At 48.4% G+C, this 27688-nt stretch overlaps 1 protein-coding gene across 1 annotated transcript; it reads left to right on the top strand.

Annotated features, from left to right (window-relative positions):
• The first annotated feature begins 10828 nt into the window (after window positions 1-10828).
• IL22RA1 (interleukin 22 receptor subunit alpha 1) lies at window positions 10829-26250 on the top strand. The gene is made up of 7 exons (XM_090268794.1): window positions 10829-10959; window positions 13617-13749; window positions 14616-14794; window positions 16697-16872; window positions 19706-19844; window positions 23423-23544; window positions 24584-26250. The coding sequence occupies exons 1-7, from the start codon at window positions 10917-10919 to the stop codon at window positions 25517-25519; spliced, it is 1728 nt and encodes a 575-aa protein (XP_090124920.1). The 5' UTR covers window positions 10829-10916; the 3' UTR covers window positions 25520-26250.
• The last annotated feature ends 1438 nt before the right edge of the window (window positions 26251-27688 follow it).

The raw sequence follows: 27688 nt of genomic DNA, 5'->3' as shown, positions 1-27688 counted from the left end.
TGGTTAAAGCAACAGTATGATTTTCAGAGCACAACTGACTCTTGAAGGTGTTAGGGGTGCTGATCCCCACACACATACACACACAGTCAAAAATTCATGTATAACTTGAATCCCCCCTCCCCAAAACTTCAGTTGTACCTCAGTATCGGCAGGGGATTTGTTCCAGCAACTCCACCCCCCCACCCCCACGTCCACAGATACCAAAATCTATGCATGCTCAAGTCCTCTGCATCCACAAGTTCCCAACCAAGAATCAAAAATGCTATTTTCAATCATGTTTGGTTGAATTTGTGGATGCAAAACCCAGGGATACAGAGGGCTGATTGTATATTTATTGAAGAAAATCTGCATCTAAATGGACCCCTGCAGTTCAAACCCAAGTTGTTCAAGGATCAACTGTACTGAGATAATATATTATTATTACATTTTTTATTTATTTCTAATTTTCTACATTTATATCATACATAAATAACTTCTTAATGTTCATTGATATCTACCCTGAACTGTTTCAAATAAAGAGCTCTATTTTTAGAGAAAAAGGCAGAATTGAATGGAAAAGTGTGTGTGCTTATTTCTCAAAGTCTTCTAGCTGTTTAGACCACAAAGGTCTTGGGCTGGGTCCCCGCAGCTGACCCAGAGACCAGGGTTTCTGAGTGCGGAGCATGGCAGTCATTCCAGAAAGCTCCAACGGGTGTGGGAAGCCTGGCAGAGGGAGGGCAGCCAGTCCAGGTGCACAAACAGGTTGCTGGCCCGGGCAACCAGGGCCCTCTCCCCCTGATGGGCTTTGAGAGTTCAGTGTTGGATCCTCCAGATTTATTCTGCTGGGGGCAGGTGCTAGGGAATTTACCTACCACTCCTGTCAGTCCCAGGTAGGAGCTGTTCCCTGCTGGAGAGTTGTAGGTGCTTGCACTTGGAATTCATCAAGGTGAGCACACGAGAAAGGTGAATGCCATGGGGGTGAGGTAGGACACCCACATCACCTGCTACAGTGAGGCCAGAGCTGTACGCCCCACCCTGGCAGCTCGCGCCCTGTTGCAGCTCGGGTCCATGGAAGGATACAGAACACCCTCCGTAGCTGGCCTTGCAAACCACACTCATTCCAGTAGATCGCTACTGAAGGTCCCCCAGCAACTGTCAGGCCACCTGTAACTGCCCAGCACTGCTTGCAGATTGTCACCTTTAATTGGGCATTAGACCCCAACTGAGCTGACCCAAGTCCCTTTCCCTGGAATTCAGAAGTCTTCCTGGCTGGCTGAGCCTGGAACAGGTTCCAACCTACTACTGCCCTATTTTCCACTCCGAGAAACAGGAAAGCCCAGTGTGCAGATGAGACAAGAATGAGGCTGCACACAAGCTGCTGAGATGAGAAATGACAAACCCTGGTTCTGACCATTCCTGTGGCCCAGTGACAGCCCTGTCCTCAGCTTCCCTGCGTCCTAGTTTTAAGCCAACCCCCAGGACTTGCTATTATAACCAACATCCTTGCCCATTCACATTGCATACATGTCACAACTCGTGGACAGATTGGGGTATCTGCCCCCTTGGGTGGATGTGCAGGATGTTCTTTCCAGAAAACAAGGAAGAACTTCCTCTTCAGGTGATACCCCAGCTGTCTCCCACCCTGACCGTGATGCCAGGTCACATTTTAAGGGTCTCCTGGCCTGTCCGTGGCCAGCTTCTGGGCTGTGGTGGGATGGTAGGGCTGCTGGGCTGCACAGGTTCTTACAAGAACAATGCTCAGGGCCACTGGGGGAGGGGAGAGTCGGGTAATGGATATCACATCCTGGGAATTCCTTCTTCTCCTGGCCCCGGCACCTGGCGCAGGGTGGGGGCTTGGTATCGAATGAAGGAATGAATGTGTGAATCGATGTACAAACTGGAATCGGTAAGGAGCTGGCTGTTGCTGACTTACATTTTTATATGACTAACTGGAATTATAAGATGGCCAGGGATCCTTTACTGGATGATCCTGTTATCAGAGAAAACCTGGTTTGTCTCACTAATTCAGTAAAGAATTACAGATCAGCGAGCCTATTAGCGTGCGCACTAAGTTTATTAGTGAACGGGAGAGCAAAAGCAAGGGTGGCCAAAGGCCGGGATGGCAAGCTCACCCTAGGGTGGCCAGGGGCCCTGCCGCCAGAAGGTCAAGAGCCAAAGAGCTCCTTTGTTCTGAGCACATATATAGTTGGTGGGATGGGGGCGAAGAAGTTGCATTTTTTTAAATAATTAATTTATTTGTTTGTTAGTTTTTTGTTTATTTATTTATTTTTAGAGAGAGGGGAAAGGAGAAAGAGAGGGAGGGAAACATCACTGTGTGGTTGCCTCTCACTCGCGCCCCCAACTGGGGACCTGACATACAACCTAGTCATGTGCCCTGACTGGGAATCGAACCAGCAACACTTGGCTCACAGGTCAACGCTCAATCCACTGAGCCACAGCAGCCAGGGCTTAGAAGTTGCATTTTGATTGATGAATAAAGGTGGAGCCAGCTTTTCTCGGAGGCGGGGTGCATAACTACGCAAACTTAGGTATGTGTGGGGGTCTGTTAGCCCAAATCCTTATCTTGCTGCAGACTCTGTTCATCTTGTTGTAAAACACATAAGTTAAGGGAGGCAGTAAATTAAAAGTTGGGGCAGTTACCCAAGATTATCTATGCACTCTTTCCATAAGTATTAGGGACTCCCTGTAAAACAGATAGTGACCAGAGGTAGGCAATTAACCAAAGTTGGTTTATGGGTCTCTTCCCTTTGGGCACTGTGGACCCTCTCCCACCTTTCTGGCCTTGGGATGACAGCACAGTTTCAAAGGCTTTCCCTCCCAGATAGTGGAAAGGATACATAGACTTTCAAGGGCTTTCCTCCTCCCGTGTTAGCGTGGTGTTTCCTGTGATGTTGGAACACCTGGCAATATTATCAGATCAGGCCCAGGACTGCTGAGTTAGTGGGTGAGACATGTCTCCCTCTGCTTCTAGCCTTCTGTATCAAGTTCTTTGTTAGATTGCACTGGTGAGGGAGGGCCCTGCCTTTGTTTCCCCTCTGGTACTCATTGAACTGTAACAATTCCATCCCAGGTCCCAATTCCTGTTGCATGCGGATGACTGTTCTTCCTCAGCCCAGCATCTGGTCCAAGGTGAGCGGATCACGCTGCTCGGTGAGGGGAAAGGCAAGGGAGGGGCCCCGGTGGGAGACGGAACAGCACCTGGTCTCCTGACTGTAACTATTTCCCATATGATTTAGCACTTGATCGATGGCTGCTTGTGACATCTTCCCTGAGTTCATTCCCGTGTGCACAAAGTGGGGTGAATGTGATAAAAGTTTATGAAAAGAACGCATAGGCCAGAAGTTACATCTTTATCTAAACAAGTGAGTCAGTTCCATGAGTCAGTTTCTCAGGCGATGCTGGCACCAGGCCCCATTCCAGCCCAGGGAGCCCCGCCTCTTGGCACGTGATGATACGGGATGCAGAGGTGATAGCTCTTTATTAATTGTCAGGAGCCTTTTCCCCTTGACTGCTTCTCTAAGTGGGTTAGGAGGAGAAGGCGGGGCTCCCGAGGTAGGAATGCCTCAGTGTACACTGTCCTGGTGGAAAAAAACCATCAGCAAGTGGTGAGAAGCCCCCTCCAGGGGTCCACGCCTCCAGGATAAATCTCACGGGTTCTGGTATTGCATGTCCCCTTCCGCGCCTCCCCCACTCTAAGCCTCGGCTTCTCTAGGCACTAAACGGACCATCTTGAAAGCCAGATTCCAACAGGGGCTCAGAATCCCGGCTGCACACCCATCTCTAAGCCCTAGGCCCCTTCATGGAATGCCCCCCCGCCCAATAACCCTTATGCAGCCTCGATGCCTCACCTGTGGGATGCAACGCTCCTACTCCCCCACCCCTGGAGTTTGGCCTTGGACACTAATGTCCATTTGAACTTCTAAAGGGAACCTTTATCACTGTCCTTGTTGCCCCTCCCACTGTCCAACCCTCCACACCAAGGAGTCTGGGTTTTTGCAGTTTTCAAGGGACCTCTCTTGATCCTCACGGCAGGAGGTCTCCTCAGAAACTGTCAGGAGGCGTCAGCTAGTTTAGCCCTCCCAGCAATCCTGAGGAGCAGAGGCTATCATTTCCCTTTCATAGATGTGAAAGCTGAGGGTGAGAGACTGAGTGACCTACACGCTGCAGGCAAGTGGCAGAGCTAGGATTTGAACCCGGGTCTGTCTGCCCAGAGACCATATTCTGTTCACTTCCTGGCTCCCAGGGGCCATATGAAACTGCTCCCCTAAGCCTGGCATGAGACACAGGGTCTTCTTAATGTATTTATGAAGAAGCTTGGTCTTATAAGCATGTAATAAGCTTCAAGAACTCCTTACCCTGAGAGAGAACTGAAATTATAAGCAGAGTCAGTAAATGCTGAGCTGAATTTGTGTGTGTGTCATTGACCATAGCATGAAGGGAATTCTGGGATGTCAAGGGAGGTCTTTCAACTCCAAAGTGACATGGAGGCAGATGTCATTCAAGTTCCAAGGGCCCTTAGAGGACTTCTAGACCAAGCCTCCTTTATGGATAGAGGAACTGAGGCCCAGGGAGGGGACAAGACCTACTCAAGATCATCTGGAGTCAGGTGCAGGGGAAGGACAAAACCAAGGATCCCGACCTGGACCTTCAAAGTCAATGTCCCTGACTGACACAGCCCAGGTTGGGAGACTCCAGAGTGAGTCTGATTCTCAGGCTCTTCTCTAAGAAGAAGTTCTGGGACAAAGCTTTGTTCCTCGCTCTTCCCATCCGTGAATGATCAGGGGCTCCTTTGGGCTCTCTCAGTGCTGTGCCACCAACCACATGGGTAGGCAGCACAGCACTCCCTCTCCCCCAAAGCGTGCCACACTGTCTTCTGATGGTCTTGCTTCTGCAGAACAGGTTCTGGAGTCCCTGGGTATTGAAAAAAGGCACAGGAGCAGGTCGCATTCCTGAATATTTGTAATTTTAGGATACGCTTTTTCTACAGCTTAGGGATATTGCACAACCAATATTGAAGTCCAGGCCAGCCCAAACAAGCTCACTCATTCAGTCAACAAATACTACCAGGTACCTGCTCTGTGCAAGCTCATGGTGGACGCTGAGATGTCAAGAAGAACAATTTACATGCTTTGTCCCCATAACCAGAGACAGGGGGGGAAATAATATGGTACAATACCCACTAGGATGAGGGAGGGATGGGGGCCACAAGAGCACAGAGCTGGGGCTCCGAACCCACCCAGGTGAATGGCTCGTATAGGCAAGGCTTCCTGGAGGACGAGAATCTGAGAAGAGGTCTGAAGAAGGAATAGGAATCAGACAGGGAAAAGAGTGTGGAAAGGGTGTTGCTGGCAGCAGGTGCAGCTTATACAAAGGCTCAGAGGCAAGACAATGCAAGGTGCATGGGAGATGTTGATCAGAGAGAAAGCAAGTGCATTTTTCTGGCAACTCGAGCCAGAGGGAATCAGCACCGAATCTGCTATAACAATCAGTTCCATAAGTCAATGTTGTACAGTGGCTCTCTGTTCAGCCACGTGGAAGGTACGGAGAACTACAAAGGGTGAGTGCTCTTTGCGCTCAGAAATTTTCTCCCTCACTGGCAAGACAAGAACTATTGAATTTTAGAAACCAGAGAATAAAGTGATCTAGGGACCACCTCCCGGCCTCTCACTGAATACCCCCAGCAACCAAGAGCAGCCCGTCCTCCAGCTGGCCACAGCATCATAGCATGTTATTTCCTTAAATCCAAAGAAATATGCCTTCCTAACCCATCCCCTCACAGTGCCCCTGTTTAGAGGTAGTTACACTCAGGGGAACAAGGCCCTTCTCCAGGCAACAGCGCCTCTGGCCTTTAAAGATGGCCCTCTTGTCTCACCTTGTCCCGACCTCGGTTTCTCCTTTCCAGCCTTAAACCGGGAGCACAACTGAAGAATAACCTTGGAAAAATGCCAAATGCATGGCAGACCAGTCTTCCAGAAGGATTTTTTTCATTAAATACATATTTTTAAGTATATTTTATTGATTATGTTGTTACAGTAGTTCTAATCCTTTTCCCTTTGCTCCCCTCTGCCCAGTACCCCCCTTCCCTCCAGCAATTCCACCCCCCTTAGTTCATGTCCATGGGTCATGCATTTAGATTCTTCGGCTTCACCCTTTCCTATATTATTCTTAACATCCCCCTGTCTAACCGATTATGCTTCTTAGTCCCTGCACCGTTTCCCCATTTCTCCCCCTACCCCCCTCCCAGCTGATAACCCTCCAAATGATCTCCATACCTATGATTCTGTTCCTATTCTGGTTTGCTTTGTTGGGTTTTGTTTTTATTTTTTAGATTCAGTTGTTGATAGTTGTGAGTTTGATGTCATTTTAGTGTTCATAGTTTTGATCTTCTTTTTCTTAAGTCCCTTTGACATTTCATATAATAATGGCTTGGTGATGATGAGCTCCTTTAGCTTTACCTTGTCTGGGAAGCACTTCACCTGCCCTTCCAGTCTAAATGATAGCTTTGCTGGATAGAGTAATCTTGGTTTTAAGTCCTTGCTTTTCATCACCTTGAATACTTCTTGCCAGTCCCTTCTTGCCTGCAAAGTTTCTTTTGAGAAATCAGCTAATAGTCTTTTAGGCAACCCTTTGTAGGTAACTCTCTGCTTTTCTCTTGCTGCTTTTAAGATCCATTCTCTATCTTTCACCTTTGGCATTTTAAGTATGATGTGTCTTGGTATGGTCCTCTTTGGGTCTACCTTGTTTGGGACTCTGTGCTTCCTGGACTTGTATGTCTAATTCCTTCACCAAATTTGGCGAGTTTTTATCCATTATTTTTTCACATAAGCTTTCAATTTCTTGCTCTTCCTCTTCTCCTTCTGGCACCCCTATGACTTGGGTGTTGGTATGTTTAAAGTTGTCCCAGGGGTTCCTAAGCTTCTCCTCATTTTCTTCAGTTCTTATTTCCTCATTCTGTACTGGTTGACTGTTTTTTCTTCCTTATGTTTCAAATCATTGATTTGAACCCTGTTTCCTTCTCTTCACCATTGATTTTGTGTGGATTTTTCTTTGTTTCATTTAGCATAGTCGTCACTTCTTCCCTTATGCGTTTGCCATACTCAAGCATATGTCAAGCCTGTGAGCATCTTTATCACCAGTGTTTTGAATTTTGTGTCTGTTAGGTTGGATATCTTCTTGTTTGTTAGGTTGGCTATCTCCTCATCGCTTAGTTCTCCCACTGGAACCTTGATCTGTTCCCTCTTTGGGGCCATACTTCTCTGTCTCCTCATCTTGACAAGCTCCTGTGTTTGTTTGCCTCTGTGTCTTCGGTAGAGCTGTCACCCCTGTTACATTGTAAGGGGCGGAACCTTAGGTATTCATCAGTAGAAGTGACCTGTTTCACCTCCTTGTGGTGCTGTTGGGGGAGGGGGGTTCTGAGAGGAAACAATGCCGCTTGCTCAGCACTTGCCCCTTTTCCAGTCACTTCTCCCACTTCCATACGGGACTGGCATCTCTCTAGCTGTTTTCCTGGCTGTCTTTCCCAGAGTGGGTGGGTCTGCGGACGTTCTAGGACCATAGGGACCCTTTAAACAAGTGGACTCAGCTGAGAGACCAGCAGTTTCTTCCTCCGCCCCAACCCCCACTGGTCTGCACAGTCAGAAGCAATGAGGCTTTATTTTCCCCAGTGCTGGGACCGTGAGCTGCGCTGTCTGCTCTGAGGCTGGGAACGCTTCCCTGGTGTCTCTCCTGACTTTTTTAAATGTGTGACTTCGCTTTTCACTGGCCTGTCGCTGCCGCCACCACACTTCATACTCTCTGCCCTGGATTTGCCCCTCCTACCTGTCTGGCTGAGTATTTCCTCTTTATATCTTTTGTAGCTCAATTTTCTGGATCTTCTGGTTGTCTCTAGTTTTGAGGTAGTTGTATTCCTTCTTAGTTGTGGAGGGAGACACAGCGTGTCTGTCTAGGCTGCCATCTTGGCTGGAAGCCCAGAAGGATTTTTAAAGCGAGAGCGTGGTGAGCTGGAGTTGCTGCAGCTTCTTGCAGCAGGACACACCATCCCTGAGGGCTTCAAAGCACAGGGACTTTTTCTAAGGGAGAGGAAATAGCAATCCAGGAGCAGGGTGCAGCCCAGACAAAGACACTTAAAATTTTTTTTAAATTTATTTTTAGAGAAAGGGGAAGGGAGGGAGAAAGAGAGGGAGAGAAACATCAATATGTGGTTGCCTCTCATGCACCCCCAACTGGGGACCTGGCCCTCAACCCAGGCATGTGCCGACTGGGAATCAAACCAGCGACCCTTTGGTTCGGAAGCCAGCTCTCAATCCACTGAGCCACACCAGCCAGGGCTCATTTCTTTATTTTTGCAGTTTACATCCAATATTATTTTGTACTAGTGTTAGGTGTGCAGCAGAGTGATCAGACAATCATACACTGCACAAAGGCACTTCTTTAATGCCTATTTGTTTTGTTCATTAACCTTGCTTTTTCTTAAGAAAAATTTTAGAAAATGCAGATGAGTAAAGAAAATAAAAATCACCTGTAATTCTACTACCACCCAGAGATAACTCTATTAATATTTTCATATTGTATCTTTTAAGAGTTCTCAATGTGTGCATGTATGTATTTAACCAGGCTTGTACTGTACATGGTTTAAGCCAGGCTTGTGTTTGTTTGACGAAATATGGTGAATCTTGACCAGGCCACAGAATGTCTTTCTCTAGCATTATTTGGAAGGCTGCTTTCTCTTGTATTGGGTGGACATACCATTATTCACTTACCCAGACCTCTATTGTTGGACATGGAGACTGTTTGGTTGTTTTGTCTTTCTTTTTACCTTTTCTTTTTTCTTTTCTTTTTTTTACTATTAGAAACGAAGTCTGCATGTTCCCAAGTTCTTTAACAATTCATGTGTCTTCCTTCCTATTAATCACTACATAACCATAGTCCCTCAGAATGATAGGAGGTCTAGTTTTTCCATCACATGCTCTGAGAGTCCCCAGGGACAGTTTCATGTTCCCCAGATCTGTCCTCTCTGCAAGCCAGCCAAGGAGGCTCCAGCAACTGCTCCTCTCCTCTGGGCCCATCTTGGCATTTGTAACCTGTTTCTCTGGCCATGGTCTCCCCACACCGCTTCATACCTGAAGTCATCAAAGGCCCTGTATCCATCTTGGTCTATTCAGGAGCACAGAAATCTCTGAAGTCTTTCAAACCAGGGGACTTTAATACAAGGGAGTTGGTTATCTAGATGATGAAAGAGCTGATAATCCAAGCAGGAAATTGCTCCACCCTTTGAGCGAAAGGGGAAAATGGGGGTAGGGGGAAGATGCTGTTTCCAGAAGCTGGCTACCTGACTGAAAGATGTTGATGGCCACCCGGCTGGAGGGAGCTGGAGGTCCAGAGAGGACACACAGCCATAGCTGGGGATGCCACTCAAAGCAAAGAAAGAGGAGAAGCAATACCCTGACTTCTCTCCTCCAGCTCGCCAGACTTTCTCCAGTGCCTCCCATTGGTCAAACCTATCAGGAAGCAGCTGACAAAGGGGTCTGGGAAATGTAGTTTCCTGATATTACAGGCCATGACTAGCTCAAGCCAAACCTCAGCTCTCCCAAAGCACAGCTCAGATTTGACTGTTGTGTCAAACAAGTGTTACCAGAGACTGAGGGATGATAGAAAACAAGTACAAGGCAATAAAGAAAAACTTAAGTACATATCCCTGGATATCACAGCCTACTACATCCAAAAGGCACCCCCCCCACCCCCCCGCCATAGGCTCCCTCGGGAGACAGTTGTCCTGCTATTGGCCTCAGCCTGCTGTTGTGCCACTGGGGTCAGCCAAGCTCTCCCAGGGGCAGAGAGCTATGGTCATGTCCACCCTAACCAGAACCCAGGCCCCTTCAATTTTCCCAGAGGCCCAATGAGAAGGTAAAAACACTTCCTAAATTATTTAGCAAAGTATTTCCTAAGCACCCATCCCAAAGAACTTCACGTTAATCCCCATGGATACAGCTCTTGCGAGAATGATAAGCTTGGGTGAGCCTTTTGAGTCTTCATTGTCCCAAACTAAAGACCCATTCATGAATGTTGCCCCCATCTTTGGCACAATAGAGTCACTAAAATTTGTGATCCTTTTTTTTTTTCTTTCCTAACTTTTAACATATCCCAGACCCCAAAGGTTCCAGGTACGAGTGCGTGGCCTCCTCACCTCAGCAGACCTTGTAGGAGGAAGGCCGTCTGCTTTGATATGGGGCACTGGGGGACAGCAGACATCCTATACCTCCTCCTGCCAGAACAAAGCCAAGAGCTTTGGCACAAGGAACATTCTGGAACATACAGGGTGAGTCAAAAGTAGGTTTGCAATTGTGAGTACCTGAAACGTAGTTTATTCTTGTATTATTATTTATTAACTATTATATTATTTTCTAAATGGACAACTGTAAACCTACTTTTGCCCCACCCTGTACGTAGTTTTTGCTCCCTGGTTCAGTTATTTTCCCAGGGTGAATCCCTGAGAGTGGAATTACTGGTGCACAAGATATGCACGTGTTATGGGCTTCTGATACACAATGCCAAATTGCTCTCTGATAGGGCTGTACATCATGAATTCTTTTTGCCTTTTCTATCTCTCGGATCCCTGAAAAATCAATGAAGAGTCTCGGGATGATTCAACCACTAGACCAGATAAACAAGCTGCCCTGTCACTATTGCTCTTTTTTTGCATCTAGGGAAGGAACTCCCTTGGCTCGCACCCAGAACCTGGAATTCCGAAGCACCTACGCCAGGCACCTTTGTACCTGTTCTCCACTGCTCAGGTCCCGCCCTCCCCTACTGTCCCCGCCCTGAGCCCTGAGCCAGCTGCCAAGGCGGCAAGGCTTCCCAGTCCTCCCTCGGTGCTTGGCCCAGAGTGGACGCCAAAAGAGGGCTCTGTGCCCGGCCTGATGAGGACGCTACTGACCATCCTGGCTGCGGGATCGCTGGTTGGTGAGTGCCCATTACCCCGTGGCCCCCACCTACCCCAGGACCAGTGATCAGATCATCTCCCTGCACCCTGCCATGCTCAGAACAGCCAGTTTCAGTTTCTTCTCTGCTGGGGCTGAGCTGCGTGCTGGGATGGGGTGGCCAAACCCTTGCCTCTCTCCTCACCCCATGGGGGCCTCTTTGGCCCTCCTTGCTAGATCTGAAAGAGCACTTTTTCCCATGGTGGCCAGGTCTGCTGCATTAATAGGCCCTAAAACACCTGGGTCCTTTTCAGAACAATGAAAGGACATAGTTTTCTAATCCAATTAGGTGGATGCCTTGGTTCATCATTACAGAGAACTTTCAGGCCAATGCATGAGATCCTAGATTGTGTCTGCTCTCTGAGAAGTTTAATACAATTCAGGGAACTTTCTCAGGGGAAAATGGCCTGTAGAGGCCCTGTAGTTCAAGTTCAGGATGAGCCCATGAAGGGCCAGAGCTTCCCAGTTCCCTCACTGATGTCCCTGGCCAGTGCTGACTGAACCCACAGTGTTTCCAGCTGCTGCCTGGGCCCCTCCAGTCTCTCCTTCCCCCGGCACCACACTGGCTCAACACGCTGGGCCTTTGATGAGCTAGGAAGAAATGCATCCCCAAGAGACCCCAGACATGTTCCTTTAGACTCCCACCTGTTCTGGCTCTTTAAGACACAAGACCCAAGGGGAATAATCCCTAGAAGATTGTTAAGAGTCAGTAAGGTCACTCTGGGGACCAAGGTTTCCTCACCTCACTTTTCTTAGGCTGATTCCAGAGCATGTTGAATTGTTTCTGCTTGTTTGTTTTTCCTCAGCTTCCTATCTGGTTGGCATAAAATTGTTTTTCCACAAATATGTGGAAACTTCCTTTTATAAAGTCAACTAGCCTGTCAGTATCGGCGACACATGGTTTCCCAGGATTTCACCATGTAGACTTTTATCCAGGAAGTGTAGAAAAGACATAGGCTGAGGAACGGATGATGGATTTGGGGAGGAAAAGGAGTGAGTGGGGTGGGAGGAGAGAGGAGAACTTCTTAGGCCTTGACACCTCCTATAAAAGGGAACCCAACCAAAGCCACCCACCCCATTTCAGGGAACCAACTTCAGTTCCCTCCTGAACAGTAGTGCAAACTCCACCCAGATGAAGCCATTGCCTCCTGAGCATGTTCCAGCCTCAGCCACCTGCCTCCCCTCAACCAACATGGCCCACCAGGATACTGACTCAAACAAGCAATCTTGTTTTTTTTTTTGTTTTTTTTTTTAAATTATTTATTTATTTATTTTATTTTTAGAGAAAGGGGAAAGGAGAAAGAGAGGGAGAGAAATATCACTGTGTGGTTGCCTCTCACTCGCGCCCCCAACCGGGGACCTGACAGGCAACCTACTAATGTGCCCTGACTGGGAATCGAACCAGCGACACTTGGCTCGCAGGCCAATGCTCAATCCACTGAGCCACAGCAGCCAGGGCTAAACAAGCAATCTTCTCACTGCAGACCCTAACCTTCCCCTGGGGGAGGCTGAGTCCATCCCCAGGCAGACCCTGGCCTTCCCTCAAATCCCAGCTTCTTCCTCTCCTGCCCTTTCCTTACCAGCCCCCCAGAAGCCACCCTCAGCTCTGACCTCAAGCGGAGCCTTTGCCTTCCCAAGAAGACATGTAGTGGGTGGGCAGGGATTGGTTTAACCAGCAGAAAGGCAGTAATTTATAAACATCTTCTTCATCCTTTATTGAAATTTCTGACTTCAGGCAAGTTACTTCTTAGAATCTTAGTTGACTCTCTCTAAATATGGGTGAGGACACCCACTTCAGATGGCATTAAGTGACTGAGAGACAATAACAAGTGTTGGCAAGGATGTGGAATAACTGGACCACTCAAACACTGCTGGCGAAAATGTAAGATGGTGCAGCCACTTTGGAAAATAGTTTGGCCATTCTTCCAAACTCCAAATATAAAGTTACCATATGACCCAGCTATTCCACTTCTAGCTATATGTATACCCCAGAGAACTGAAAACATCTGACCACTTGAAAATGTGTGTACAAATATTCACAGCAGTGTTATTCCCAATAACCAAAATGCGGAAACAACACAAATGTCCATCAACAGATGAATGGATAAACAAAATGTGGTATATCCATACAATGGCATATTATTCAGCCATAAAAAGGAGACTTGTGCTATAATATGAACGAACCGTGAAATCATTACGCTAAGTGAAAGAAACCAGACACAAAGGCCACATATTATATAACTCTATTTATACAAAAAGTCCAAATAAGCTAATCTATAGACAGAAAGCAGAGTAGTGGTAGCCTAAGGCTTGGGAAAGGGAGGAAGCGAGAAGACAGCTATTGGATACAGGGTTCCTTTTCAGGTTGATGAGAGGGTATGGCATTAGATAGGGGTAATGGTTATACAACCTTGTGAATATACTAAAGAACCACTGAATTATACACTCTAAGTGGTGACACTTATGGAACGTGAATCAGAGCTCAATGAAAAGGAAACTAAGAAAAGAAGGAGAGTAGTGGGGGTCAGCGAGCACAGTCTGTGGTGAGTGGGTGGGTGCTATTTCTCGCCCCCCTTTGACACTTTGTGCTGGGGGCGGGTGCTTGAGACCAGCAGCTCACCCTGCTCCCACTTCCTGCAGCTCACATTGCTGAGGACACCTCGGATCTTCTTCAGCACGTGAAATTCCAGTCCAGCAACTTCGAAAACATCCTGACTTGGGACAGCGGGCCGGAGAGCACCCCAGACACAGTCTACAGTGTGGAGTATAAGATGTAGGATTCCCTCCCAATGTGCCCTCTTTGACTCTGCTTTGAAACCAACCCCTCCAAGAAAGCGTCCCCCTTCCATGTGCCCCATACCCTCCACCCTGACTGGTGTTATATCCCCCAATATAGCGCTGCTCCTTTTTTTTTTAGAGGAAAGTTGAAATAATGGTTAAAAGTATGAGCTCTGGCTTGCAAGCCAGCTCTTACCCATATAACCTTGGGCAATTAGGTAACCACACCAAGCCTCAGTTTCCCCATCCATAAACTAAGGATAGCGATAGTTCCCTCATCATAAGGTTGTTAGGTAGATTAAATAAGATAGTCATTGGCACGGATGCCTGGCAAGTAATTATGATGCTATTGGTGAGGCTAGGTCAACACAAAGTTGTGCCCTCCCATCCAGCCTATCACGCAGGGAAGGAGAGTTGGCATGGGCTCAGGAGTCTGCAAACCTGGGTTTTATTCTTGATCCTGCCACTTCATCCTGCGGCAAGTCACTTCCCCTTTCTGAGCCCCATTTCCTCATCTGTAAGGTGTGGATAACAGTGTCTGCCTCAAAGGGTTATGGTAACAATGAGTGCAGACTGTGGATTCAGATTGGCTGGGTTCAAATCCTGCCTCCCCGCAGACAGCCTTCAACCACCGGGACAGATTTTACATCTAAGCCTCAGCTTTCTTATTTGAAAAGGAGAGAGAATAATGTATGAACCTCACAGGATCAGTGTGTGGAATAACAAATCATCCCCATAAAAGGCCTGGAACACAAAGCATGCTAAGTAAATATTAGCTATCATTATCACTATTAATAAACCACAGATCCGATGCCAAGCCTGTTCATTAAAGGTGTGCTCTGGCTCCTCCCTTGCCTACAGGTACGGAGAGACAGAGTGGTTGGTGAAGAAGGGCTGCCAGCGGATCACCAGGAAGTCCTGCAACCTGACCGTGGAGACGGGCAACCACACGGAGCCCTACTTCGCCAGGGTAAATGCAACCAGCACGGGAGGCCGGTCAGCCACAAAGATGACCAACCGATTTAACTCGCTACAATATAGTGAGTAGGAGCTCCTGCCTTCAGAGGTTGGGGGGCTGTGAGGGGTGTGCTTTTAGGAGAGGCATCCCAATGGAGAACATTCCCAGTGTGGTTGTTCGTTTTCTTCCATGTCCATCCCGAATTCCCTAGTTCAGACCGCCTTTGTCTTCTCTCAACTACAGCCAAGGTCTCTGAACCTGGTCTCCAACCCACCCCGCTACTCCTCCTTTGGCTCTTTTCTGATCCTTAGTCAATATCACATCCTAAGTGAGCATCCTCACTCCCAGCCCCCAACCTGATTTCACCAGATCACCACCTGTTATTCTTTGTGACAATTAGCTGTTCATTGTCTTCACAGCTCATATCCCAATCTGCAGTTCTTGTGTTTGCTGATATATATCAGCCTCCCTGCTAACATGTGAGCTGTGCAGTCCACTGTAGTCCCCAGCCTTTAGCATGGTGCCTGACACATAGAAGATGCTCAATACATAATTGATAAAGGAAGGAAGGAAGGAGGGAAGGAAGAAAGGAATGAATGAACAAACAAATGAATAAGGAAATATGCATTGCCAGACTCCCCACACAAGTTAAGCAGCTGATGATGTTCACTAACTGACTCAACAGCCACATTTTTTTAAAGAAAATAAAAAATTAAAGTAAACAAGCTATTTCATTTTTTCTTGTCTTGTTCAATGAATACATGTTTAATGTAAAAATTTTGGAAAATATAGAAATGCACAAAGAAAAATAAAAGTAGCCCAAAGTAATCTGAGCATTTAAACATAACTGCAGTTACTAGCAACTGTATCTACTCTTCTGTAATCTGGCTGTTTGTTTTTTATATGATGGCATCATGAACATTTATTTGCTCATTCCCATTAAATATTTTTCACAATATAATATTTCACTGCTAACAATAATCCATTCTAGAGAAATACTCTAATTTACTTCTCTAGTTCCCTTTTGAAGACACTTGACTCAGTTTTTCAATTTTATAAACAACATTGAAGTGAACGTTCTTTTGGCTCAGATTTTTTAAAGTATTTATTTATTTCTTTCTTTATAGAGAGAGGGGAAGGGAGGGAGAGAGGGAGAGAAACATCCATGTGAGAGAGAAACATTGATCAGTTGCCTCTGATAAGCACCCTGACTGGAGACCAAACCCGCCACCTTGGCATATGCCTTGACTAGAAATAGAACCAGCAGAACAAAGCCCAACCAATTGAGCCACACTGGCCAGGACTTGGCTCAGACGTTTTTAATCTCGGAAGTCAGTGGACACTTGAGGGTTTTTATAAATTAGCTTCAGGGGGTGTGGAGCTCATGAATCCCTGAAATCGAGGGTAGGGTCTTTGCATACATAAATTTTGGAAGAGAGAAGAGCCACAGCATTCATCCAATTCCCAAAGGTCATCTGGTTATTTAGAAAGCTCCGTCTGGAGAAAGACTCAATTCTTAGGCTTGGAACTGAGGCGGAATCAATAATATTGGACACCCCAAACATTATTTAGGACATGTCATTGAGCCCTCATCACTCCCCAAAGCTGCCATTGCCAGTAGGCTAGGGCAAGGGGTGTGCTCCAGCTAGACTTGAGGTGGGGTGAAGGGCCCAGGATATCTGGGGGCTGGGCCAAGGGCATGATTGACCACCTAGGAGGCCAGTGCCCTTCTCCCTGAGATCTTCCTACTCACTCTTGGTCACCCCTTTGCCAGCCTTAAAGGCAAACACCAGTTCCTTGCAGAACTTCTCTCTTCTTGCCTACGTGTTTAGCTGATGCTTTCAGAAGCGTAGCTGGGGCTGAGGGGTGGGGGATAGGGGAGTGGAGCAGGGAAGCAGCCATTTCCCATGGCCCAGGGTAGCCTCACATATTACTGGCTGATTCCCACTTTTTCTTTTCCTTTTTTCTCTCTCCCTTTTTCCAGCTACCATCAAACCACCCGATGTGACCTGTATCCCCAAGGTGAGATCCATTCAGATGATTGTCCACCCCAGCTCCACACCTCTCCATGCGGAGAATGGCCACCGGCTAACCCTGGAGGACATCTTCCGTGACCTGGTCTACCTCTTGGACCTCCATATCAACCAAACCTACCAAATGGTAAATAAATGGCAACTATACGTGCTGCCCTGGTCCTTTCCTGTCCGGGAAACCCATTCCCCTCTCAATTAGACCTGCATTGCTCCAAGTAGAAACGAGATGTGTTATATAAATTAGCATTTCTCAAAACATGGCCACAGCCTCTCCCTAATGGATTCACTTACACAATAGCATGCTAAAGTCTCTGACAAGTCCTGTGAGGCCGACTCTAGTTTCAGTTTGCTTAATACAACTTCTCCCAAATTTATTTCACCTTTTATTTTGCACAATACTTACTGTTTGTTTGTTTTTTAATTTTTGCCTAATGCCTTCTAACATCCTGGGGAACAAACTCTATTAACCTCCTTAGGCGTCCACTTCAGAAAATGCTGGACTCAATTGCTACTGCTGCAGGTACTTTTGCTGGTTCTCCACTCTTTGTGGGAACTGGATACAGGCAGTGTCTGAAGATCAGAAATAAGAAAAGATGGAAGGCAAGGGCCTGAATTGTCAGACAATATACAAGTAAATTTTTTTTTCAGAAAATATGTGGTACTCCCTCACCGCATGCGCCACTAGTCCATAATTCTGTTGACTGATTCTGCACTCAAGGAGTTATATGATCTGGTGGGTAGGAATGGAATTGAATCAAGAATTCAAACAGGTAGAAGGAGAGGAAAATAAGGGTATTGTGTGAGGCAGAGCAGAAGCAAGCAGGTGAGAGGGGAGATGGCAAGTTGAGAGAAATCTGGAAAGATTTCTGGAACAGAAAATTTTCTGGAGCCAAAACCAGTTTCTGAGGTGTGCCAGGTAATGTGTGCTTGCTAAGTCACCTAATCTTCGCCCAAGCTCTGTGTAGTAGGTGCTATTATCTCCTGCATTTTCTGAATGAGAAAACAGAGGCCCCGAGAGGTTAAGTCACTAGCTCAAGATTGTTCAGCAAATAATAGCATAATCAAGATTCAAACCCAGCTCTGTGCAAAGCCCACATTTTCCCCCACTAGCCTCCGTCACCCCACCATGATCACAGAGAGAAGCAGAAAAACTTTGGACGTTGTTGGAAAGCACAAAACTGCCCAGTTTGCCTGGAGCAAAGGGACATGTACAAGAGTTTCTCAGTACATAGTCCCAAACCAAGGGCATCAGAATCTTCTGCAGCTTTGTTTAAAATGCTCCCCCTTCCAATCTACTTAATCAAATTCTACAGTTGCACCCCTGGGATCTGAAGCTTAGTGAGCATCCCACATGCTTCCTGCCCACACTGAAGCTTAAGAACCACTGATGGAGAGGAACCATGGATGATGAGCCCATGGAGACAGTCTGGGGCTGTGCTGTAGAGGTCTGACATGGCAGATGGAGGAATCATCATTAATTTCAGTAGTCAGGGGGAATAACTGGAGATTATTGAGTAGTGAGAGTCCTTATCACAACTGTATTTTGGTAAATAGTTGAGGTTTTACTGAATATTTTATTATTACCATGATTTAATTCATTTTGTGGTCAGAAAAATACTCTGGATAGTTCAGTCCTTATAAATTAATGGAGGTTTGTTTTATGGCTCAGCATATGGCCTATCTTGGTGAATGTCGCACATATGCTGGAAAAGAATGTTTATCTTGCAGTTGTTTGGTGGAATACGCTATAAATATCAATTAGATCAAGATGACTAGGAGTGTTACTCAGATCTTCCATGCCTTTCCTGGTTTGGGAGAAGTTGATTGTATTTTTAATTGCTGAGAGCATTACAATCTCCAACTATGGCTGTGGGATTGTTTATTATTCCCTTTAATTCTACACATACTTGAAACTATTATCAAGCACGTACACATTCATGATTGCTATAGCTTCTGATAAATTGGTGACGGAGGCAGTGATCATGATAGTGGTGATGGTGATGGTGGTGATGGTGGTGAAGGTAGTGGTGATGGTTGTGGTGATAGTGGTGGTAGTGGTGGTCATGGTAGCAGTGATGGTTGTGGTGGTGGTGGTGGTCATGGTCACAGAGATGGTTGTGATGGTGGTGGTAGTGGTGGTCATGGTAGCAGTGATGGTTGTGGTGTTGGTGGTGGTCATGGTAGTGGTAATGGTGGTGGTGGTGGTCATGGTCATGGTGATGGTTGTGATGGTGGTGGTAGTGGTGGTCATGGTAGCAGTGATGGTGGTGGTGGTGGTGGTGGTCATGGTCACAGTGATGGTTGTGATGGTGGTGGTAGTGGTGGTCATGGTAGCAGTGATGGTGGTGGTGCTGGCGGTGGTGATGGTTGTGGTAATGGTGGTGGTGGTGGTCATGGTCATGGTGATGGTTGTGGTGATGATTGAGTGATGGTGGTGGTGGTCATGGTCATGGTGATGGTTGTAGTGATGGTTGAGTGATGGTGGTTGTAGTGGTCATGGTCACAGTGATGGTTGTGGTGATGGTGGTTGTGGTGGCAGTGGTGATGGCAGTGGTGATGTTTGTGGTGATGGTGGTGGTAGTGTGGTCATGGTAGCAGTGATGGTTGTGGTGGTGGTGGTCATGGTAGTGGTGATGGTGATGGTGGAAGATATGATGGTGTTGATGGTGGCAGTTGTGAAAACAGCAGCTAGTATTTACTGAGTGCTCACTATGTACCAGACACTGTTCTAAGTGAGACTGCATGGAGCTTGGTGACTGACTGGATCTGAGGACAAAGCAGAAGTCAGGGGAAAGGGAATGGAGCACTGCAGACTGATGTACCAGTTTCTGGTTCAGAAGCTGGGAGTACCCTTTCCCTAAATGCAGTAACCCAGGCAGAGGTGTGAGTACGACTTGCTTGGACTCCATATGGAGATTGGTATGTAAGAAAAGTCACTCTGGGTTCTCTGTCAAATTCAGCACCTTGAAGGAAAGCAGAGAGAATACGAGTTCAGTGGCCTGACCCCTGACACGGAGTTCCTTGGGACCATCACAATTTCTGTTCCAACCTGGTCCAAAAAGAGTGCTCCCTACATGTGCCGCGTGAAGACACTGCCAGGTAAGTTTGGCCGAAGCCAGAGGGAGGCAGGACTCCTGAATTCAGGGCTTGACTATGTGCTTTCCTCCCTGTAACCAAGGTGAGGCTTGGCAGTGTTCTGAAAAACTACAGAAGGGTTAACGTATTATTAAAGTTAATCTTTGTTTATCCATAAGTGTGTTAGCTAATGGGTTATCATAGTGCATGTTTAATCTTCACCCTCTGGCCTATGTCTGGATTTCCTCTCTCTGGCAAGCTAAGTGTGTACCCCAGCAAAGCAACGGCACCTTAATATTAACGCAGGTGAGATATCCTCAGAGATAATCCACAGAGGAGGAGAGCCAAGATAAAAAGATCACTCAATTTCTTCCAAAGTCAAATAGTAGCAACTGCCATGATAACTAGCATTTCTGCTGTGCTAACCAGGGACCAGACACTACGAAGCACAATCCTCAGGAGCAGCCTATGAGGTGGGTGCTATTATCATCTTCATTTTACAGATGAGGAAACGGGTTCAGAGTAGTTAAGTCACTTGCCTGAGGTCACACAGGGTGTGAGGAATAGAGCTGGGCCTAATTCGGGGGACCACATTCTCACCATTAAGCTACTATAGAAACAGCTCTGAGTCGTTGGCTCAGTGAGACAGTGCCCCGCGCCCCCTTCCTCTCACCGTAAGCATTGTGATACTTTCCTTAGTGTTTGTTTTCATGGACACATAGAAATGTTGTAACGCTCAGAGCAGCAAGCATGGAGGACGAAAGTGATAGCAGCGGGCTGGTTGGTTTTGGAAAACCAGTCTCCACCTTAGTCATCTTGTTCAGATGCATGATGTCACTAGGTGACTTCTGTTCTAATGACAGAGCTGAGGTGGCTGAAAGGGTGGGCCCTAGGCTACAACTGCAGCTCAGAGAGTCATCACCAGGTAGGTTCTAGTCCTTGGTTTTGTTTGAAAACTCAATTCATCAGTTGTACCAAGAGCCCACAAGAGACTGCTTTCCCCACCACAGGGGAAGATAGGCCTGGTGGCATATGTCCTGGCCACTTGCATGGGGCATACCTTTCCTGGGGACAGGGCCACTGAGGAGACCAGAATAGAACTTGGCAAGAGGAAACCTGGGGGGTGGGGAGGGACAATGTTACAGGCACTAAGCTGGGAGCATGTAGAGGACTCGTGGCCTCTCCCCTGGGCCAAACGAGACAAGTCTCACCCAATCCTTGTCCACCCCTGCCCCACTCTCCCTTTGACACCCTGCAGACCACTCCACCGTTATCCTTCTGTTGCCTTGTTCTTTCATGCCCTAGCTCATGATGCGATACCTTTTTTTTTTTTTTTTTTTATCTAAGACTGAAGTTGCTTTTATATAAATCATACTTCTTGCTGGTTATATCCTGCGAGCATATAGAAAGCACTTTATCCCCAAAAATAAAGTATATTAATAACAATTCCTACCTTTATTAAGTACCTATTCTATTGCCAAGCACTGTGTTAAATGCTTTACCTCTATTATCCCATTTAATCTTTATAATAATCCTGAAAGATGGGTGCCTCATCCCCATTTTACAAAAGAAGAACTCTGGCTCAGAGAGGTGATCACACAGCTGGTCAGTGAACATAGTTAGGTTCATCTGATCCAGAGCCTGAGCTCTAACCACCACTTTGCAATTTTGTTTACAGCTAATTGCCTCTACTGCACATTTATTCCTCTTACTACCACTTATATCTTGTCCTTGACCCCACTCCTGGGGTCAGTCTTATCCCCAGAGTCCATTATCTGCACTTTATCTACTTCTCAGGATATCTGGGAAGGTCACAGAGCAACATCCCCATATCTTGATACTGGAAAGGATAGTAGGGGTCATCCCACCCCGTATCCAATTTTTACAAATGATGAACCTGAGGCACCCTTGTGTTGTGGCTATGAGGTTGAGCTTTGGAGTTATACCTGCCGATCCTGGCTTTTCCACTGAATAGCTGTGTGACCTTGGTCAAGTCACTTAACCTCTATGAAACTCAGCCTCATTATCTGTAAAAAGGGAGCATCCCTGGCTCTCTGTGTTTGGTGGAAGAACATAGGTAGAGCATCCACACAGTGTATGGCACATTTTAAGAATTCAATCATTGCTGGCTACTGTTAGTAATAAATGGTAGACCAGAGAAGGTTGTACATCAGAAAGAAGGATGCTCAGCATATCAGTGGTTGAGCCAGACATCTAATACCCCACACTCTGGTGTTATTTCTATTATTTCTTTCTGCCACCCCGTGGGTGAAATGGCATATAGGAATGTTCCATGTCCATGTCCTATCCTGGTACAAGGAGCAGTGGTTTTCCATTAGGCATGTCACGTAGAGCAGTGCCGGGAGTATCATGTGACAGGGGACAGGGTATCCCTGAAGTGGGAAGCTGGCCCAGAGAGGCCCAAGCCACAGGGCTTGGGGAGGAGTGAGGAGTGAGCTAGAATTAGGGGTTCTGATTCCCAGTGTTCACAGCAATTGCCAAGGTTATTGGCAGCTGGTGATCAGCTCCTCAAGCTGAAGCCACACAGGAACAGGAGGGTGATTGGGAGAATCAATACTCCTGGATAATACAAATTGTCACTTTTAACAACAACAACAAAAAACTCCAATTACTTCTTCCTTACCAAGCCCTTCACCAGTTCCACTTGGGTTGGTGACAGGAAGTGTGACATGCCAAGAACTGGCTGTGCCCATCCCAGAGATACACAGGGAGAAGGCTCAGCACTAAAGCCCTCAATGTCTGTCTCTCTCCCTTTTAGAAGGGGCAGGGCCTACCCAACTGCCTCCTGAGCAAGGTCCTCCCTGATACCCAGCCCTCTACCATGGTAGGGGGTGGGGAGGACAGGCCCCTCCCATTGTCACTTCCCATCCCCAGCCAGGTAAGAGAGGCCACTTTAGGAGGCCCCACTCCAGCCCTGGCTCTAGCCATGGCCCTCCCCACAAGATAAAAAGTCCTTGGGCCCAAGTGGACAAGTTCCCCGGGAGCCTGTGACCTCCCTTCTAGACCCCACTCTGAGAACCTTGGACCCCGAAGTTCCCTGTAGAAACGCCCAAGCCTGCATCCACTCTGGGCAGATCCCTTCCTTGAGTCCTTGAGGGGACACACTCCTTTGGCGTACAGACCCTCAGCCCAAAGGGTGACCAGTAGGTGGCGTTCATTGGGGGCATGGATGAGCTTGGCCATGTGGCTGGGGCACCCCTATCCATGTACCACGGCCCTGGCACTGCGGAGTGGAGCCAGTGGGCTGGGGGCTGGTGGCATCTCCCTCCATGTGTCAGCAAGTTACCCAAGAAATCCAAGTTGTCACGAAAAGTACATTTGTCAACATGGGAACATAGAACATATTTACATAACAGCTTGAAAACATGATTTACAAATTTTGAATATTACACATGTGGGAGGTGGCCCTTTCTTTGTGCTCTTGCCGGGCCCTGCAAACATTCGAGCTAGGAGAGGCTTCCCAGGCCTGGCCTAACAGGGCAGGGGAGGGAAAGCCCTGAGTGGGCTGCATTCACCCTTGGAAGGCACCCAGCCCAGCAGCCAGCCTCACCCTCCCTTCTCTGGCCTCTTTGCTCCTGCAGACCGGACATGGACCTACTCCTTCTCCGCTGTCTTCCTGTTCTCCATGGGCTTTGTTGTCGCTGGGCTCTGTTACCTGAGCTACAGATATGTCACCAAGCCACCTCAGCCCCCCAACTCCCTGGTGAGCAGCCCCACCTGGGGCAGGAGGGAAAGGTCTGGGGAGGGCCCGAAGTAGCAGAGGGCAGAGGCCCAGGGACTCCTGGCTCTCCCTGAAATGCAGGGATCAGCACACAAAGCAGAAAATGAGCCCTCATTTTCTCCCCTCCTACCTAAAAACGTGGCTTGGCAGCAGGTATTGAAGAGGGGTGGGTAGAGTGGGCTCGGAATAGAAAACCCATGCAGCTTGAAAGCATGCACGTCCAGGCAGGTAACGTAGGACCTGAGAGAGCAAGCCGCTGCAGGGGGTGGTGGGCACTGGGGTCCCCGAGATTACACCCAGTCTAAAGGGCAGCCCAGTACTGCCTCCTGGGAAGGCAGGCCCCGGGTGACCAGATCTTCACTTTTTTTTTTCAAGAGAAGTCAGAATTTCAGATTATAATGTGAAACATAATCTCTCAGTTTTCAAATGTTGGCAACTAATTTTTATAACGAAAAGCCCTGCGTAAACCACACAGGTCACCTCGCAGCCCCAGTCTGGCCACCAGCCCTACGTCTGCTCTAGCAGAAGGGCCACTTCAGGGGCCACACCCGAGCAGCCCAGATTCCCAAGTGGCTCTCACCCTCTAAGAGGCTTGAGGGCCAATGTCACAACCCAGACAGCCGTTCCCTGTAAAGTTCTCCTGGCCTCTCCTTCTCCCCCATCCTTTCCTACCTTGCCCCCTACATCAGTCCCTTTGGGACCCAGGATCAAGGAGCAGTGTGGCCCACCACCTCCAGACCACACCCCAAGGCTACCCCAAATCTGTCATCTACTTCCTGGATTATCTATTTCCTGGAGAAACCGCAGCTGAAATCTCCCTGAGATAACCCAGACTGCAAGAGTGGCCCCCAGCATTTAGAGGGATCTCTGGGAGGCAAAAGGGGTGTGCAGGACACGCATCTTGAAAAGCCCTGGGTGTCCTACCCCATCGTCTTGGCCTCCCCATGGAGGACCTTCCCCCAGGGCACCCCCAGGGAGCTGAGAACGGGCTCTAACATGGGCTATTGGTGTCCCTGTGCAGAACGTCCAGCGTGCGCTACCCTTCCAGCCACTGCACTTCATCCAGGAGCACGTCCTGATCCCCGTCTTTGACCTCAGCGGCCCCAGCAGCCTGGCCCAGCCTGTCCAGTACTCCAAAGTCATGGTCTCTGGACCCAGGGAGCCCCCAGGAGCCCCACCACTGCACAACCTGTCTGAGATCTCCTACCTCGGGCAGCCGGGCATCGTCTTCCAGCCGTCCAGGGTGCCCCCCCACCAGACACTCTCCCCACAGTCCTATGCTCCCCAGGCTGCCCCTGAGGTCAGGCCCCCATCCTACACACTTCAAGTCACCCCCGAAGCTAGGGCCCCGTCCTACGCTCCACAGGCCGCCCCCCCCTACACCCCTCAGGCCGCCTCGGACAGCTGGCCTCCCTCCTATGGGATGTGCATGGAAGCCTCTGGCAGAGACTCCCCACCTGTGACTCATTCCAGCCCCAAACACCTCAGGCCTAAAGGTCAACTCCAGAAAGAGCAACTGGCTGGAAGTTGCATCACAGGTGACCTTTGTCTGCAGGGGGTGGCTTCCTTGGCTACGGAGGATCCCCAAGAAGCAAAATCCTTCGATCCGCCTCTGTGTGTTGATACTGATGGAGCACCTGACACTGATGTGCCTCACAAAGGAGAGCCAGGGACACCGGGGTCCCTAAAGAGACAGCTGCCACTCCTCTCCTCTGTCCAGATTGAGGGCCACCCGGTGTCTCTCCCTTTGCACATCCCATCCCTCCCGTGTTCTCCCATGGACCAGGTTTCAAGTCCCTGGGGCCTGCTGGAGTCCCTCGTGTGTCCCAAGGATGAGGATCCAGAGTATGAGACCAAGGCCAGGAGCGCAGCCCCTCAGGCCTCAGAGGCAGAGCCGCCCGCGGAGTTGGACTCTCTTTTCCGCGGCCTGGCCCTGACTGTGCAGTGGGAGCCCTGAGCGCATGGCCGGGCAGGCCTGGGCCTTCCTCCAATTCCCCAGCGCAACCTCTCCTCCTTGGCCGTCACTCCCACCCTCAACATGCTGTGCACACAGCCCAGCTTCAGGGGGTGACCTTGAGAGAACTGGAGGAAGGGGACGCTGGGTCTCTGCCATGGCTGGAGCAAAGAGGAAGAACAAGGGCTCTAGACAGGGAGTTACAGATGGCACCCTGTGCAAATGCGTGTGTGCCAATGAGCCTGTGTGTCAGGGTCCCCCTGGGAAAGTATCGTGACTTGGAGCCCCGCGCAGGCCAGGCGAAGGAAACAAAGCCTGTAAGACCTGACCAGAAAACCGGGAAAGCTAGGTGCGTATGGGCCTTGATGCTATAACCAGTGGGCCCTGGTGGGAATCGGGCCATGAGAAAATACTTTATGTCCTTTGGAACTTGCCCTGTTCTTTTACCTCTCTTGATTGCTTTACTGTACCAGCAGCAGAGGTTTCAACTTTAATTCAAAATGAATTTACCCTCCCTATTTTACAGCCATCTGAAGTCTTTGTGTTCAACACATCCCGACCTGAGGGAGATCGCAATGTTCCTTCAATTGTTACCCCTGAACAATATCTGTTTTCTGTAATCAGCAGTCTTTAACATTGATTGATGAGCTTAAGTGCATGCTACATGCCCTTAAGCTTATTGCACTCAATAAAAGGCCTTGGAGGAAGGCAATCAAGGCATCTGTCTCTCAGACATTTGCTGACTGTCTCTCAGACATTTGCCGGCCTTCTCTCTCCTAGCACAAGCTGCCTGGGAAGTCTTCGTTTCATCTGCGACATCAGGGAATCTCTGCGGATCGGGGGTCCCCAGCACGTGTGCACATGGAGCTCTGCAGGGCAGGACGAAATGGTCAGAGTGCGGGAGTTAATGAAGGGAGACTTCCCAGAGATCCAGGGCCCAGCTCCTAACAGGCTGGACACAAAGTCCTCTTGGAGCTTACCTCTCCTCACCCCATTCCTGGTCAGGTTCATAATCTAATTCAACAGACAGTGAGGTGTCTGCCTCCTCTGTGATTCCCCAGGTGAGAAAAGGAGCCTGAGAAGGACACCTCGTAGCAGGCTGGGCAGAACCAGAACAACCTGTGCATCTGCCAGGGCCAGAGGCAGCATGATGGCAAGACTCCAGGGAGGGGTGCGGCCTGGGGCTCATTCCCAACTGGGGCTGCTGCCTGAAGTTGCACCATTTCTACTTCATTTCTCTGCTAGAGGCTGTATGCACCCCCAGTGAAATGCAGGTTCACCAGCAAGGGTGCACACATAAGCCTTTTCTGTTGGCAGCAGTTTCAGACCCTATGGTGAGAGCAGGGAGTGAAAGGAACATGGGGCCCTGAGGCCCCCGAAGGAGACGTAACCAACAAACAGAACTGACTTCACAACTTTGGAAACTCAGCCTTGGGTTCAGCTCATCAAATTCCAGCCTCACCGTTTACCAAATGTATGACTTCAAGCAAATGAATCACTGCTCAAAACCCCAGTTTCCTCATTTGTAAAGGGGATAATAACACCTACCTCACAAGGTAGCAGAGAGGGTGACATTAAATGATGTCTGTAGAGTGCTTAATAGTGCTTGACATATGGGTAGTGCCCAATAAATGGTAGCTATTTCCTGTTGTGTGTGTTTTTTTTCATCGGACAGCAGAGGGAGTGACACATTGCCCCAATTCAGGCTGGCTTCAGACCAGGCATTTTCTCATTATCCTGATTCCTCAGGATTGCTCCAACCAAGCCAGACGAGCTAGACTGTCTGGTGGCAGAAGCAAGGGATGGGATTACAGGGCCTTCTGCAAACAGGGTCGAGAGGCAAGTGGAACCCTCTCCCAGAGGTTGTAAGTGGAAGCTGTTTGGGGGTGTCAGCATTCTGAAGACCCCCTTTGTGCAGAGCCCCCAGGCCTGCCTCCATGCCCTCCTGCCCATGTCTGCTGCCACATAGGCAAAGGGCCCTTGCTTGGTGCTTTGAGGGTGCGGGCACAACCTTTGGGTCATTTGCGTCTCAGATGATCCCTATGATGAGAAAACTGAGGGCCAGCCCAGGCTGGTGTGGCTCAGTGGATTGAGTGCCAGTGTGCAACCAAAACATTGCTGGTTCGATTCCTGGTCAGGGCACATGCCTGGTTTCCGAGCCAGGTGCCCAGT

Source organism: Furipterus horrens, unplaced genomic scaffold (genome assembly GCF_987537825.1).
Source record: "Furipterus horrens unplaced genomic scaffold, mFurHor1.1.pri manual_scaffold_3, whole genome shotgun sequence".
Lineage (NCBI taxonomy): Eukaryota > Metazoa > Chordata > Mammalia > Chiroptera > Furipteridae > Furipterus > Furipterus horrens.
This window is presented reverse-complemented; position numbering and strand designations above follow the sequence as displayed.

Bases quoted from the DNA above. Each gene is read 5' to 3' on its own strand.
- IL22RA1 (XM_090268794.1), top strand. From the start codon at position 10,917: ATGAGGACGCTACTGACCATCCTGGCTGCGGGATCGCTGGTTG. The intron at 10,960-13,616 runs GTGAGTGCCCAT...CACTTCCTGCAG, and splicing joins GGCTGCGGGATCGCTGGTTG to CTCACATTGCTGAGGACACC. The intron at 14,795-16,696 runs GTGAGTAGGAGC...CCCTTTTTCCAG, and splicing joins ATTTAACTCGCTACAATATA to CTACCATCAAACCACCCGAT.